Source organism: Malaclemys terrapin, chromosome 10 (genome assembly GCF_027887155.1).
Source record: "Malaclemys terrapin pileata isolate rMalTer1 chromosome 10, rMalTer1.hap1, whole genome shotgun sequence".
In the NCBI taxonomy this organism is placed as follows: Eukaryota; Metazoa; Chordata; order Testudines; family Emydidae; genus Malaclemys; species Malaclemys terrapin.
The window spans coordinates 78,381,220-78,396,185 of record NC_071514.1 but is presented as its reverse complement, the minus strand read 5'-3'; the positions used below and the strand labels follow the sequence as shown (position 1 = coordinate 78,396,185).

Below are 14,966 nucleotides of genomic sequence, written 5' to 3'. Positions count from 1 at the left end.
TCTGTCCTCACACATGGAAGTCAGTGAAAGATGCACTTGTGTAAATGAGGGCAGACTTAGGTCCTGTGTGATTTTGTCTTAGCTGCCGCCCCTTTCTGTAGTCTGAGAAGAGAAATGAGAGTGGAAGGTGGGAAAGAAAAAAGTGCTACAAAGAGCAAGTGAAACCCACTGATCTTGATCTCGGAGAGGGGGACACTCCATTTATGTCTGAGTTCCAGAATGTCCCTGACTCCGGTTATGGAGTCACACTGAACAGTGATTTTATAGAGCAGTGATTAGTGATACATGAACTCATTTGAGTTAACGTGAGAGTGTGCTGATGGCCAGAACCATCCTGAGAGTTGACCAACTGTATCTGAAGGGTTGTTGTGTATGACTTAATGCTGTGTTAGTCCCATAGAAGTGGTAAGAGTCAATGAAGTGAATGCCCCTTACTGTTTGCAAACTAGCAGATGATACCAGATAGCTTGGGGCAGGTCAGCTGATCTCCAGCTGTTTGCTCCCTTTGCAATGCATCCTGGGAACAGTAGTTCACTCATTCTGCATCCATATACCCAAAAGGCGCTGCTAATCTTTGATGTTAATTATTGGCACTCATTATACTGGAGTAGCTATCCAATTTCCGAGGAATTATATAACCTTCCTCCCCAGTTAGAATCAAGTGGGATGGATGCAGGTTGCTCCGTTACTTGTGTAACGGTACCAAATGTATTAGCCGGTACATGTAGCGAGGCGATAGGCACAGCAGAGTTACATAGCCATTGCAGTGGAAATCGAGCCATTGCGTGCTAATTGCTCCGAGTCCTGTCTCTTGTAGCACGCTTCTTCTGCTGCATGAGTCACTGCCACGCCAACTCAAGCTATAATTTGGGGAAAGCACTGCAGTGTTTGGAATAAAAAATAGCACTGCAGTGCAAAGATGTGGGCTGTGGGCACCCAGGGAACTGCAAGAGGCCACCGGCTCGGATGAGTCAAGATATCAGAGCGAGTGACCGGAGAGGGAAAGCTAGAATCATGGCTTGACGTCCTGTCAGATCAAGGCACTTGTGCAGCTGCCCGGGGGTCGTGCCTGCTTTGCTACCTGTTTTCATGCTTGCGTTCTAGGATAGCTTGGTTTACCTGCTGAACCGCGAGCAGCACACAGTGGGCCACAGGACTCAGTCCAGCAAACCCAGCATCAGCCTCTTCGCCCCGGACATCCTGCCCCTTCACTGCACCATCAGGAGACTCAAGCTGTCGAGCCGCTCCCGACACCGTTCGGAGGAGAAGCTGATCCTTGAGCTCATCCCGGGGGCCAGTGTGTCCGTCAACTTCTCCGAAGTGGGAAAGACCATCGTGCTGCACCACGGAGACCTCCTGTCCCTGGGGCTTTACTACCTGCTGCTCTACAAGGACCCCACGAGGGCCCAGCCACTGCCTGCGCAGACGCTGATGAGGCTGAAATCTATGCATCGCGCCTCGGACCCTGAGGCCCCCATGCTCTGTAAGATGTGTGGCAGCCAGCTCAAGGAGAGAGGTCCCTCCTCCAAGAGGCACGGGCCCTCCCCCGCCTCAGGCCAAAGATCAGCCAGGAAGAAGCTGCAGCTGGAGTTCGAGAGAGCTGCCGAGGACGTGCTGGTGAGAAGGATCATGACCTTGATCGAGCCTGGGGGTGACGATCACAAGTTGACACCGGCCTTCCTGCTGTGCCTCTGCATCCAGCACTCCGCCACCAGCTTCGAGCCGGGCGACTTCGGCCAGCTGCTGCTCAAGTCATCCAAGATGATTCAGAGGACAGTGTGGGTCAGTCTGTGAGCTTTCCTAGGGGAGTCGGGGACAGGGGGTAGTGCCGGGGACGCAGCAGGTGCTGTAGGGTCTCCGAATAACACCTCCTGTGAACTCGAAACCTAGGGTGGGGCATTCAAACTTTGCCCGTCCAAGGGCCACATTGGTGGATCCGGGGGCCCAAGGGCTGCACTTACCAAATCACCACCGTCCTTCCCTGTCACCCAGCTGTGCAGCCCACAGACACTAAGTTTGTGAGGCTCTGCCTGGACGTCTGCCCAGGCTGGATTAAAGCGGGTGGCAGCCCTGAGGCGCACTGTAGATCCCCATGTAATTCGTAGAGGCTTGCAGGCCTTGAACTATCTTGCGAGGGTCTGTTGATGAGGAGCCAACCCTGTCCATCAATCCGAGGTCTTGTCCCCTCCCTCGCCATAGCGGTTTGAGACATCCCAGGGGCTTGGGCTGAAGGGGTTGCTTGGTGTTGATTGATGTGGTCAGAAGGTGCAAGGAAAGGCCAAACCCCTGTTAAATGTTTGATGTTCAACCCCTAGGATGAGGGGTAGCTCCTAGCCTTGCTCAGTACCACCCCTCCTTTCGCAGCCAATGGCCTTGGAAGCACAGACTGGAGGCCTATGGGAAGGGTTTTGGACTGCTGCTGCCGTAGGGGAGAGGTCTGGGTTTATAGGTCACTGCAGGCCGGAGTCATTGTTAGCCGTATGCCTGGTCACGGGGCAGGAATGCCAGCTACCGTACATCACAACCCTCCATGTTGCTGCCTAACTGTCAGGGAGCGTGAGTGGAGGAAATGCACTTATGGAATCAGGGTTTGTACATTTCCTCCCTGTTAGAGATCACCTCGTTCTCCTGCAGCGCGCGGTGCCATTCTGGCCTTGTTTACACCAGACTTTGTTTCTCACCATTGCTACCCAGGTGAGGCTGCACGCAGCCACCAGCATTTTAAGCAGAGTAACCCTGCTCACAGCAAGTTTAGGACAACACGATGATTAGAATGGCAGTAGCCTGCAGCTGGTAGCAACGGTGGGGAACTTCAAGGGGAAGCGTTCCTGTAAATAAAACCTTAGTGCCATGCAGCACATTGGAACTGAAATAACAATCAGTCTGGTGGGCACAGTGAGACATACACAGGAATCCCAGTGGGCAACTTACCCTGAAATAAGCACCTGCATATTGTACACTGTAACACACAATAAGGATATATCTGCGTAATTATATTCTAGGCAATTGAATAGTTCCAGGCTCCCTGGTTCCTTCCCGCCCCATTCCTTTTTGTGCGCTTGCAACATATATTGTAATTATATTAGCAAATCGAGCGTGCTTGTCGCCATAGCATCTGTGCGTCATTTCCTTTCGTTTAACTGTCTATGCAGAACAGCTGCAGTTGCTAGAAGGTGCATTAGAGATGGAGCAAGTCTCCAGTAGGCATTTTAAATATAGTTTTTGGCACAAGTTAAAAAAAAGTCACCAAAGTTTTGCTCTGCCTTCCAATAAAGCGCAGAATAGCCAGGCCACTCAGTGTCCCTGACAAAACTATCCCAAGCTCCCGTAGCAGATAGTACTGTTTCCCCTGGGTGTTTGTGTGTGTGCGCGTCCCTGTCTCTCTCTGCATTATGGTTATCTCATATTGACTTATGTTTTCCCCCCCATTAACCTAGGAGAAAACGAAAGAGCTGGCCGAGAAGCAGTCCCAGCAGTAAGTATCACCCGTCTTTACTCTCTCTGCCTTCCTCCTGCCCCACTCCTGCTTCCTCTTATGAATAGCGAAAGAGCTGCACCTACAGGGAGAGAAATTGCCTTTGGAATGACCAAGCGGGAAGTTCTGTAAAGAGCAGTAGGCCAAGGCAGCATTGTTAATATGCAGGCCCCGATTCAGCAAGGTGCTTCTGTTAATGTCTAATTTAGGTAGGGGCTTCTTGCCTGGTTCACCACCAGAGCTGGGCGACCTTTTTTTACACACCACTTTTTTTTCGGCGAAAAATGCAAATTCAGCGACACAGGAACATTTTGTGAATTCATGTCCGTTTTGGCGAATTGTTCGTTTAGAAAAACAAACAAAAAATCGGAGAAAACTCAAACGTTTTCTATATTTTTTTCTTTGCAATGACTTGCTGTTTCAAAACGTCACACAGCTCGACTCCCTACCTTGCTGAAGCAAGGACATAAAGCTTTTAGCACCCCTGCTGTCCATGCCCTTTATAAGAGTAGATAGAAGGCAGTGCTGTACTGTGGCCAGGAGATGGCTAGCAGAGGTACCTGCTGGGCCTCACCACATCCTCGCCCCTGGAAAAAAACAGATGCCCTAGTGATGTAAAGAGCAATGAAAGGCCACTTTTTAAAAGTAGCCTTAGCCCAGCTTCTGATTTTGCAGTTGCATTTTCCCACCAGCAGTTAGTTGCAGATGCTGGCAGTCAGATCACATCTGGACTTGGAGCTGGGGCTGTGATTCCCAGATCAAGGAGACATACTCGTACTAGCTCTCACCGAGTGAGCATGCTAAAAATAGAGTGTAGCCATAGCAGCGTCAGCAGCACGGGGGGCTAGCTGCCCAAAGAGCACGCCCATCAGAGATGCTAGGTGTGTCCTTGGGGCAGCTCATCCCTTGAGCTACCGAGGCTATGCTCTGTTTTTAGCACACCAGCTCGATCAGAGCTAGCACCAGTATGTCTCCTCCCACTTGGAATCATACCCACAGTTCAAAGTGCAGACATGCCCTTTGATAGTGGAGTGCTAGCATTTGTGCCAGCAGAACTGGAGGCCATTTAAAAAGATTTAGGCCCTTAAAGCACAGATGGGGAGCGAATAGAGATTTTCCTTTCATTTCACCTTGGGGGTTTTGTTGTGTTTAACGTAGTGACAGTCCCCCAAAGAGTTTAAATAGACAAAGGGAAGGAGAGGAAACAGGTACAGAGCGCTGAAGTGACTTCAGCCAAGGTCTCTTACCAGGTCAATGGTAGAACTGGGAATTGAACTGTAGTTTCCTGAGTCCTAGTCTTCTCCCCTAGCCATTGGGCTACACTGCATGTTAGCCCTCATGACCCACTTTTATACCGGGACCCTGCACATGCATTCCCTGAAGTGATGTGATTCCTTGACAGTCAGGGTTTACATGCATGTGGACGCAGGTGGATGCATGCTGTACATTCCACAGCCCTGAATGGGTTCATTGCCTCACTCCTTCCTGTGTTTATGCTGGATCCAACCCCAGTACGTCCCCCAGAGGCCTGGCGTTGGCCTACTTTTCCTTACACTATTTTCTGAACATCACAAGAGTGCTGCGTTTCCCCTCTTGTGTGATGTTGTGCTGCTGCGTGTTTACCTCTTGCACACTTGCAGTCTCGCCATTTCTGCCAGCAGTGCCAGCTATCACCAGCAGCTGGGAAGCCCAGCCACACGCTCTTCAAACTAAGGTTGATATTATTTGATTTCTTCATATTAAATGCGAGATCTTCAAAAATGGCTATTCCTTTGGGTGTCTCCAGCTTCAGACACTCTAAAGGAGCCTGGTTGTCAGAGGTGAGTACGCTGCACTTTCTGCAAATCCAGACCCTTTTCAGGTGTCTCACAGTTGGGCACCCCAAAAACTGAGGTCCCAAGTCACTAGTCTCTTTAGAAGACCTTGGCCCTGTGTCCGTCTCAGATTTGGGGAGTGTCATTTTAAAATTAGCCATAATAGGCGTGAGCAGGAACCTTGGGTAGGACTACCTCCTGCAAAGGGTAATAGCCACCTAGAGTGAAGCTGTAAAATCCAGGGGTAAACTACGGGGCAGCCAGATGACTTGGTGCTAAGGAATTTCATGGGGGGTATGGTAAATCACAGTGTGGTAAAGATAAGCCTATCCATCTGTTACAGCCATATAGTTCAGCTTCTTCCGTTCGGGGCTGTGTACAGGTGTCGGTTCATTATTGTGTTGCGCGAGCAATCCTATAAATGTGGCTAACAATGAAGCCTTTTTGCCCAAAGTCCCTATTTTTGACTGGCTTAAAACAGTCCTCAGAAAAATATCTTTTGAGGCTGAAATTCTTCATGGTTGTTCTAAAGTGAGCTTGTTTTACAAAGTTATCAGAAATCCCATCCAACCATTTTTTGAGTGATCATAGCATGAAAAGCGTTTCGCTAGTTAAGAAATTTTCCAGATGCTTTTAAAAAAAATTTTTATAAGCCCTCGGTTAACTCAAGAGGGTTACTGCTCTCTGAACCGTACTCAGCCTCTGGATTGAGAGCCAGTCATCAGCACTAAATTCACAGGCAAAATCCCGGATGGTTGTAAACAGTCTCCTCAGCATTTGCAGTGCTATATAAAGGGCCTGATCCTGAGAGGAGCTGAGTGCTTTCAGTTCCCATTGACTCAGCGCCTTTCGCATCAGGCCAAAGTGATAAAACAAACATTTGATCCAAAACTTTGCCTTTGTCAAGAGCATTTTTGCAGAAAGTCTTTTTCGGTTTCAATGCTGCTTCAGTGCACTTGGGCTCTCCAGCAGGGGGGTTGGGGGCTGCTATTAATAGGGCAGGGCTCTGGGAAAGACTTTCAAGAGTGATTTATAGGTGCCTAATGTGAGACACCTTAAAAGGGGGCTGGTTTTCAGAGGGCAGGTTCTCACGAGTCTCAGGTTGGGCAGCTGACATTCTCCCCGTCGCTTCCGAGAATCTTGCCCAGTCTCGACGACCCTATTGGAGTGCCGGCTGCTCCAGGCTTGATTTTTGATCCATCACTTTTCTCCTCATTTGATAAAAGCCCCTGTATCCCACTATTGGCTGCCACTGTACTGTACCGCATGACCAGGGGAGAAGGAATCATGTGACCACCATTAGCGTTGTTGTTAATTCCTAAGAGCCCGGGAAACACTCGGCCCCTTCAGCTCCGATTGAGTTTGCTCAGCATTTCTCAGGAGGTGCTCAGCACCTGACTGTTAATCAGCAGGTCGGAGGTTCTCAGGATGGTTAGCAAGTCACCGAGATCCAGCATTTGGTCTCTGGGGTGCTGGGCTGTGGCGTTTCCACTGACCGGGAAACAGGAATCCCATTGCCAATTTGCAGAATAGTTTCACAGCACATCCGTAACTCCCCAGGGGAAGCCAGCTGCTGGGTTTGGTTTGGGTTTGCTTTCTAAGACCATTACTCTTGTGCTGGCAATAGTCTGTGACCGTACTCATTCTGAAACTTCTGAGAGTGTCGGGGAAAAGTGTGTCGATGCAGTCGCAGGAGAGTATAAAATACTGGAGTGTTGTCTGTGCTGCCGGTGTATCCATTACTGCATTGTTCATGCCCACTGGGACTATCCTGCATCGCCAACCTCTGAGAGGGGCACAAGCCTTTCCCGTAGCCAGGGGCTTCGTGCACACACAGAGAGACTGCAACTGCAACCAGCTTTGTCCTGACTGGAGTCTGAAACGCTCCTCTTGCCTTCTCTGTCTCACCAGTCAGGATCCTGGATCCCTGTCCCGCTTCACCGTCACAGACCTGGTCCCGGACCTGCAGCACATTCTCTTCTGGATGTCCAACTCCATCGAGCTCCTGTACTTTATCCAACAGAAATCCCCCACCTACATCCAGAGCCTGGAGGAGGAGCTAGATGTCAAGGGTAGGACTCCTGCTTCTTTATACCGATATGCCTCTGCCTTTGTACTGACAAAACGTCCCCAGCCGTATGCCCACTGTGCGACATGTCAGGCAAAGGGGGCGCTGTAGCACCAACCTGGTTTGCTGGTGTTTTCCTCCCTTGCTGCTCCAGCAAGGTACTTCCATCCTGACTTCAGAGACCACCGTGTTGCCTCTTTATCCCAGATATGTCCTTCGATAGTATTGGGGTTTGTGGAAAGTAAGGGAACTTCACCCACAGTGCTCATGACCCCACCAGCTCTCTGGGACGTCTCCTGAGCAGGTTCTTGAAGGATAAACTGTGGTGCCTTTTGTGGCACGTCCGCTGGAGATTGAGCCAAGGCAGCCATAGCACGTGGACGCTTGAATGGTCTGCTGGGATCTGCTCACTCTGCTCCCCATTACTCAATCCTGAGTGCAGAATTGCTTACCTGTGAAACTGCAGGTGCAAAGGTAAAAAGGGAGGCTGGATTGAAGTCAGTCTTAAAATCAGGGCTTTTGTGTGTCAAGAGTCCCTTTTAAACAGACGTGAAAAGGAGGTTATTCTTCGAATGCTTGTTCATGTCCATTCCAATCAGGTGTGTGTGTGGGCACGGCAACTGGAGGATTTTCCCACTAGCAGCATCCATCGGGTTGGCCTAGGCACCCCCTGGAGTCACGCCTTCATGGCGCTCAATATAGAGCCCTGCCGACCCGCCAGCCCCTTCTTACCGCTGGTGATGGTTAGCTGGAATGTCCCATAGGTCTTGCCTTGGCAAGCGCCTTTGCAGTGTCCATTGTATATAGTTGTTTACCTGTTAGTATTAATAGTTAGTTAGTGTTAAGCAAATGCCTTTCCCAACTGGCTCGAAAACAAAGTCCCCCCATTGTGTAGAGTCAAAACTGAACTCTTTCCTGGGATTTGGTTTATTAATGAGATGATAAAGCTCAGATCAAACTTTCTCCCAGGTTTAGCTGCTCCCAGGGGTCCTCCCTCAGGATTGCTCAGCTCATGCCCTAGATCCTCTTTCACTGGAGGACTACTCCCTTCTCCCTTATATCTTCATGGGGTATCAAGCCACCTGCCTTTGAGTCCAGGGAACTCACTTGGCCTTTGTCAGAAGGGGCTTGCACAATGATGAGCTCTTGCATGTAGCCTTTTGAAGCCATGAATGGATATGATTTTGGGGCATGGATCCCATTGCAACCAAGGGATCACCATGACTTCTGTCACCAAGAATGGACTGGTATCTATGTGTTGATACCTGAGGTAACAAGGTCCTTTCCCTGAACCCTTAGTCCTGGCCACTGAGATAAGAGAAAAGGGATGCAACATCGGTAAGAAGGAGGCTCTGGGAGTATTCTGCAGGCCGCCCAGTCCTCCAGGCCACAGTTGGAAACCCCTGCCTGGCTGCCAGCCCTTGCTCTGCATTCTGCAGCCTCACCTCTCACTCCACCCTGTGAAGTGAATCCATTAGATCGCAGACCAGACCGGCTACCTAGTTAGCAGTGTTGCTCAGTATTACCGGTGCCTCTGGAAGCACCACTAGCTCTCAGGGATGCTAAGCTCCAACCTCCAGCCCTGTGAACACTTGGGAGGGAAATAATCCCCCTTATCAAATGAGTGATGACAGCTTGCAGCCGCAGGGAGTCTAATACGGTGAGGAGATTAGCCGGGCTTCACTCTCAGCATGGCCTCGTTTTCTCATTCCCCTCGGAGGGAGCGGGAGCAAAGCACTCAAGAGCCAAACCAGCTGAGTCCTGGAGGCTCTCCATGTCCTATGCTATCTTGGTTCCCATGCTGATACAAGATGTAAAGACCAATGTGTGGGTGGGAGGGTGGGACAGCGGGTGCATTCTTATTCAGTGAGAGCTCTAAAAAATGTGCTTGTAGGCTAAAAATACTGCAGCCCTCACAAAGTGCAGGGCGCACATGAGCAGCTGCTGGGAAAGTGAGATGATAAACCCCAGGAGTTGGGGTTCAGTTCATCCATTGCAGGGCTCAGTACGATGTCCAGAGAAGATCCTGAAACTAATTAGGTCTTTATCTTTTCCTTGAATCTTTCTCTGGGTTTTCTTGCGGCCTGGTGGCTTCCCCACCATTGGTCTGAGTATGCCCACCCCTGCTGTTCCTCACTGTTTGGATAAGGGCTTCCCAGTTGTCCCAAACGATTTTCTTTATGTTTCTCACCATTGTTGAGTCTGTGTTAATTTAAAGGGAGATTTGTCAAAAGCACTCAGTGTCGGCCCAACTCTGCTCCCACTGCTGTCAATGGCAAAGCTCCCACAGACTGCAATGGGAGAGAGCTAGGCCAGTGGCTCTGAACCTTTCCAGACTACTGTCCTCCTGTCAGGAGTCTGATTTGTCTTGCGTACCCCCAAGTTTCACCTCACTTAAAAACTACTTGCTTAGAAAAATCAGACATAAAAATACAAAAGTGTCACAGCCCGCTAGTACGGAACAATTGCTGACTTCCTCATTTTTACCATACAATTATAAAATAAATCAATTGGAATATAAATATTGTACTTATACTTCAGTGTACAATATACAGAGCAGTATAAACAAGTCATTGTCTAAAATTTAGTTTGTATTGACTTTGCTAGTGCTTTTTATGTAGCCTGTTGTAAAACTAGGCAAATATCTAGATGAGTTGATGTACCCCCTGGAAGACCTCTGCGTACCCCCAGGGGTACACGTACCCTGGTTGAGAACCTCTGAGCTAAGCTAACACAGAGTGATTTTGAAAATCCCACCCTTGCTCTCCTTCCTCATTTATTACAGGCCCCATTTTGTCTCTAGTATCCTCCCCCCCAACACCCACGCAGAACACAGGGCATGGGCACAGACGCTGTCTCCCTGGGTAGATTTGTAAAAGTCTCTCTCTCCATTTTTGCAGCCCTTATTAGTAGTCGGCCATTCCTAAAGGTCTCTCTTTTCTTCTTTGCTCACCACTCCACTTTCCCATCACAATACAGTCGATGTCATTTTGTATCCTTCTCTTCAAACAACCCTGTATGAAGCCTCGCTGGAACTGCAGTCTTTTTCTTCTTAATTGTGGTGTTTTTTAGGGTGACTAGCTGCTTTCTGCATTGCTGGGTTTCAATACTTCCTTCGACTGGGCCTTACTTGCTGGGGTGAGATGGCGGCTTCACTGAAGTCAATGGCAAAACTCTCATTGACTTCAGTAGGGCCAGTATTTCACCCTATTTCATTTCTCACAATGTGCGTTCCTGAATCCCAGTCATGCCCGTGTACAGCTGCGTTCTGTGAATCCAGTCCTTACTATTCTGAATTCAAGAAGTTTCCTTATTATTCTCACAGTTGTGATCAGTTTCTGCCTGTTGGTAAAAAGCAGATTTAGGATGGCTTCTCTTCCAGTTGGAATCTCCACTTATTGGGTCATAAGATTGCCTTTACATCACTAAGGGAAATCTTTGATTATTCCTGGATCCAACACAGGCAGGGATTGTTGGGAAGGCTTCACGCTGATTGAGAAAAGGCAGAGAGAGCACTTCGGGCAGAAAGACTGGATCGTTCTGAAACCGAAGATGAAGGATAAGCATATGAATGCACAGAAGTGTCCGTGCACAAATGCCAGGGTAGGGCTGGCTGAAAACTACGAACGCTTTTCACAAAACATCTTGCAAAAAATTTGTCCCTGTTTTTTGACAAAAGAAATTTGAAATTCAATTTTTTTCAGCCAGTTCTATCCAGGAACATGGGAAACAACCAAGTGCTAGAAGTATTACTAAGTGGTATCAGTTATTGTGTAGCTGGCAAAACCCACACTCTACTGGATGAGTCTCATAACTGGAGTATTACTATGGGTAAGTACAGTCTACAGAGATGAGCGAGATGGGTGATGCTCAGCTTGCAGGGGACTATCGATAGAGAGATGTGAAATATATTTACAGTGCCAGCAAGGAATGAAAAGTCAAGGAAGATGACGGTGGGCATTTGCTGCTGATCACTAGGACGGGAGGAGAGTGAGAGAAAAACCTCCTGGGCCAAATCTCCAGCACTCAGAACCCTAGGTCATTGTGTTTAGGTGGATGATAATTACCCAGATACATGCTGGGTAACATGCACGGAGAATTCTGCTTAAATTGGCCATGGGCAGATCCAAGCAGGCTCTCCTTGCAGCAGCTAATCCAATGTTCTGTGACTCTCGGTCCTTCTGTTCTATAGCACCAGCCCCTCCCTCTGCTGCTCCCTAGTGTCAGATCTTCTCCTTCCTTTGCTGGCATTTAGTAGCTGAAGGGTCTCTGAGATGAACACCTGCCTGCGTTCCTCTCTCATATCCCCGGAGGGATTCTGGGACATTTGTCTTCCCTGGCTGATAGCGTTTGCTCCCTCCTGGGCTGTAATCGGTGGGAACAGCTAGATTTGGGTTGCTGTCTAGAGAGAGGATTCTTTAAATAGGTCTGTTCCCTTAGTGGGAATGGTCTCTGGGAAAGTGAAGTCCATGGCATGTGCAAGAGTGAAGGCAGCAAGCATGCAAGTGAAGGAGCATTCTGGGTTTGTGGGGTGAGCGACATTTGCTTAAAACGCCAGGGCATTGTAAGGGAGAGAGATTTACCCCCTGCCCATTCCAGGCCTTACTTCAGCAAAGCACTTAAGTGAGTGCTTAAGTCCAGCCCTGTTCAGCAAAGCACTTAGGCACATGCTTAACTTTTAGCACGTTCTTAAGCCCCATTGATATCAATGGAACTTACGCCTGTGGCTAAATTTAAGCAGGTGTTTAAGTCAATTGCGCTGGATGGCTGAAGTGGGGCCATCCTGACTCGAGGGGCTGATGCTCAGCCAGGAGGGTGGCGGCAGGGGTGGCTCCAGGTACCAGCACAGCAAGTGCGTACTTGGGGCGGCACGCCGCGGGGGGCAGCGTGCCGGTCGCCCGGAGGGCGTGAGTCAGGCGGCCTTTGGCGGCGTTTCTGCGGGAGGTCCGCCAGTCCCACGGCTTCAGCGGCAATTTGGCAGAAGGTGCCGAAGGCGCGGGAACGTCAGATCACCTGCAGAAACGCCGCTAAATCCGCGTGACCAGCAGACTGTCCGCAGGCGCGTTGCCGAAGGCTGCCTGACTGCCGTGCTTGGGGCGGCAAAAAACATAGAGCCGCCCCTGGGTGGTGGGTCTTGGTGGGGGAGGGAGCAGCGTAGTGTCATATAAATACATTTTGTGCCTGGGCAGGTTTTGGTGAATCAGGCGGGATAGAAATAACATAAACAAGAGGGTGAGGGAAAGGTTAAAATCAGTATTTTGGCCTCTTGACATCCCTCAGGAAATATCTGTGGGAAGATTTTTAAAAATAAAAAAGTCGTAGCCTGAGAATAAGTGAAATACTTTTGATTTTCAAAGTCTAGCCGGTACATTGGAGTGCACGGAACCCACAGGCTGGCAAACGAAAAGGAGAGGTTTTTTCCTAGACCTTTTCCCTTCCCATTCATTGCTATCTAGACCAGGGGCCAGGACCGCCCCCCCTTTCCCAGATTGCTCCATGGGGGGAGAGTTTTGTGAGAGATGGGGGGATTCCAGGTGTGCAGAAGGATGAGAAACCCTGGGCTGGCCCCCATCTTTCTACATGTGAGGGTGTTTCTCCTAGCACATGTTTTTAACACCTTTTCCACTCAGGTGATATGAAATAGTCTGAGAAAAGCATTGTACCCCTGGGAAATGCAGGTGTTTAGACCTTGCTGTATGAGCAATTCTGTCCTATAATTAGAGCAGATGGAATAGTTAAAAAAAACCGCAAAACAAACAAAACCCAACAACCCTGATTTGGGTATATTTTTGTGACTAAAAGCCCCATGTTCAGTTCACAGCTTTGTGGGGACATACCATCCATGCATCTCTGGATGCCCTGGTATTCATGAAGCCGTGTGCCAATCCCAGAAGCTTCATGAATCGTAGCACTAATTAATATTTGCCTGAAAACTTGTGCCAGAAAATGTGTTACTTCTTTTTCGTTACTCTCCTGATCCCATGTGACTTAGATGACCGGTCAGGCAATACAAATAATGGCTACAAAGTAGTCAAAGCAAACCGTTTGTGAACCAGCCCATAGGCTGAACATTATTTGTTGAAACTGTTTGGTGAATACTTACAAATAGATTCACAGAAATCAGCACCAGGGCCCAACTGGATCCCTCACCGAACCCAGGGCTGGCTTCCTATTGAATATTATTCCCACAAAGCTTTGGACAACAGCCGAGCAACTTGAGGACAGCTTGGGTGACAGTCGCTCAGGACCAGATGTATTACTGGGGACTTCCTTAAAGAGATCACACAATACTGAGTACTTTCAGGACCTCACGGAATCCATAGTCTACACATGGGTCCCAGAAAGCGCTATCCCTTGTGTCTCCATACCCCTCTCTGCAGTCACCCCCACCTCTCGGCATGTGATCAGAAATATTCATAACAGGGACTGGCTATGTTTGGCTGTGATCCTTATTTTCCGGTTTGAAATCCTGCACTGGCAGATTCCCTAGCACCTTGGCTTTCAATTTAAATTGCCTGAGACCGATGAGCACCAAGGTTTCCTTCTGCATCGTCAATGTTATTTTTCATGTCAGATTTGAAAATCTTATTATGGCCATGTTTTTAAATGGACTTTTCACTTCAGAAACTTGGGTTCGCATCAACCTCGGGTCACATGTGAAATGAGTTTGAGTGGTGTCAGCCTGCTCTGGAGTAGGTATTTGCCAGTCTTTATAGAGTCCTGAGTGATTAGCAGTCTCAGTTCCAAATAGATCAGGATTAAAATAGCAGATCGGGACTAAGGTTCCTTGGCACAGCAGTGAGGGGTCCTGCTATTGGAATAGCAAGTGGGGCTGTAGACCAGGATTCAGGTGCATTACGCAGTGCTGTATGTGGAAGTTTACAATGCTCCTGCCTTCATTACACATGGGTTGATTGAGTCTTATTAGCCCCTCACTTTCCTGAGCCTTAAAAATTCACCAGCTTACCTCCCTGAACTGCCGCAAAAGGGTGTGTGGCTGAAAAGTCCTTCACTAACCATCTGCAAATGGGACTTGGGGAATGGTCAGGTGGATGATGTCATGGAATTTCCCTCTTTCTGATTCCACATCAAAGGAACGTGGGGGTGGGGCTAGTTTGGCAAAGCTATCGGGACCTTCTCTTCTGTTCCAAAGGCAACGTTTTCTGACAAGCTGCGTTTGGAAAGCACTTCATCCAGCTGCACAAATATTCAGCATATGGGGCTGGCGGGGCTGCAAATCTGGACTGAAATCGAAGCATTGCTAGAAGAAAAATGTTAGTCTGTAGGGGAAATATTACCCCTCCCCCCCCAACCTATCAGTGCCCAGAAATACAACATATATGTGTTTAACAGTCACTGCTATGGCAACCCCATGTTTTATTAGATCTGGATTTCTGTACACACTCCCTGCTCACAATGCACCAAGGAAAGTGAGGTGCAGTTTCACGTCTTTAAGGGAGAGCCAGGAAAAGGCCCCAGCAGAATGCAGGGTTGGAGTTTTCGATTCCTGACATGGCTCCCCAGCCACTGTGGAAAGGGAAGGCACCAGTGTGAATTTATATTGTCTCCAGTGCAGTGTCCTTTGGAGACTGATTAAGGGGCAGGCGGA

At 48.9% G+C, this 14,966-nt stretch overlaps 1 protein-coding gene across 4 annotated transcripts in view; it reads left to right on the top strand.

Moving 5' to 3' along the window:
- The window catches only part of RADIL (Rap associating with DIL domain), a 75,901-nt gene that overhangs the window by 35,116 nt on the left and 25,819 nt on the right, over positions 1-14,966 (top strand). For 3 of the 4 annotated variants that reach the window (XM_054041801.1, XM_054041803.1, XM_054041805.1), the window contains 3 exons: positions 1,105-1,782; positions 3,438-3,475; positions 7,201-7,361. In XM_054041801.1, coding sequence (XP_053897776.1) covers positions 1,105-1,782; positions 3,438-3,475; positions 7,201-7,361 — 877 coding nt within the window. The remainder of the gene's footprint in view (positions 1-1,104; positions 1,783-3,437; positions 3,476-7,200; positions 7,362-14,966) is intronic. The other variant, XM_054041802.1, reaches the window with a different exon arrangement.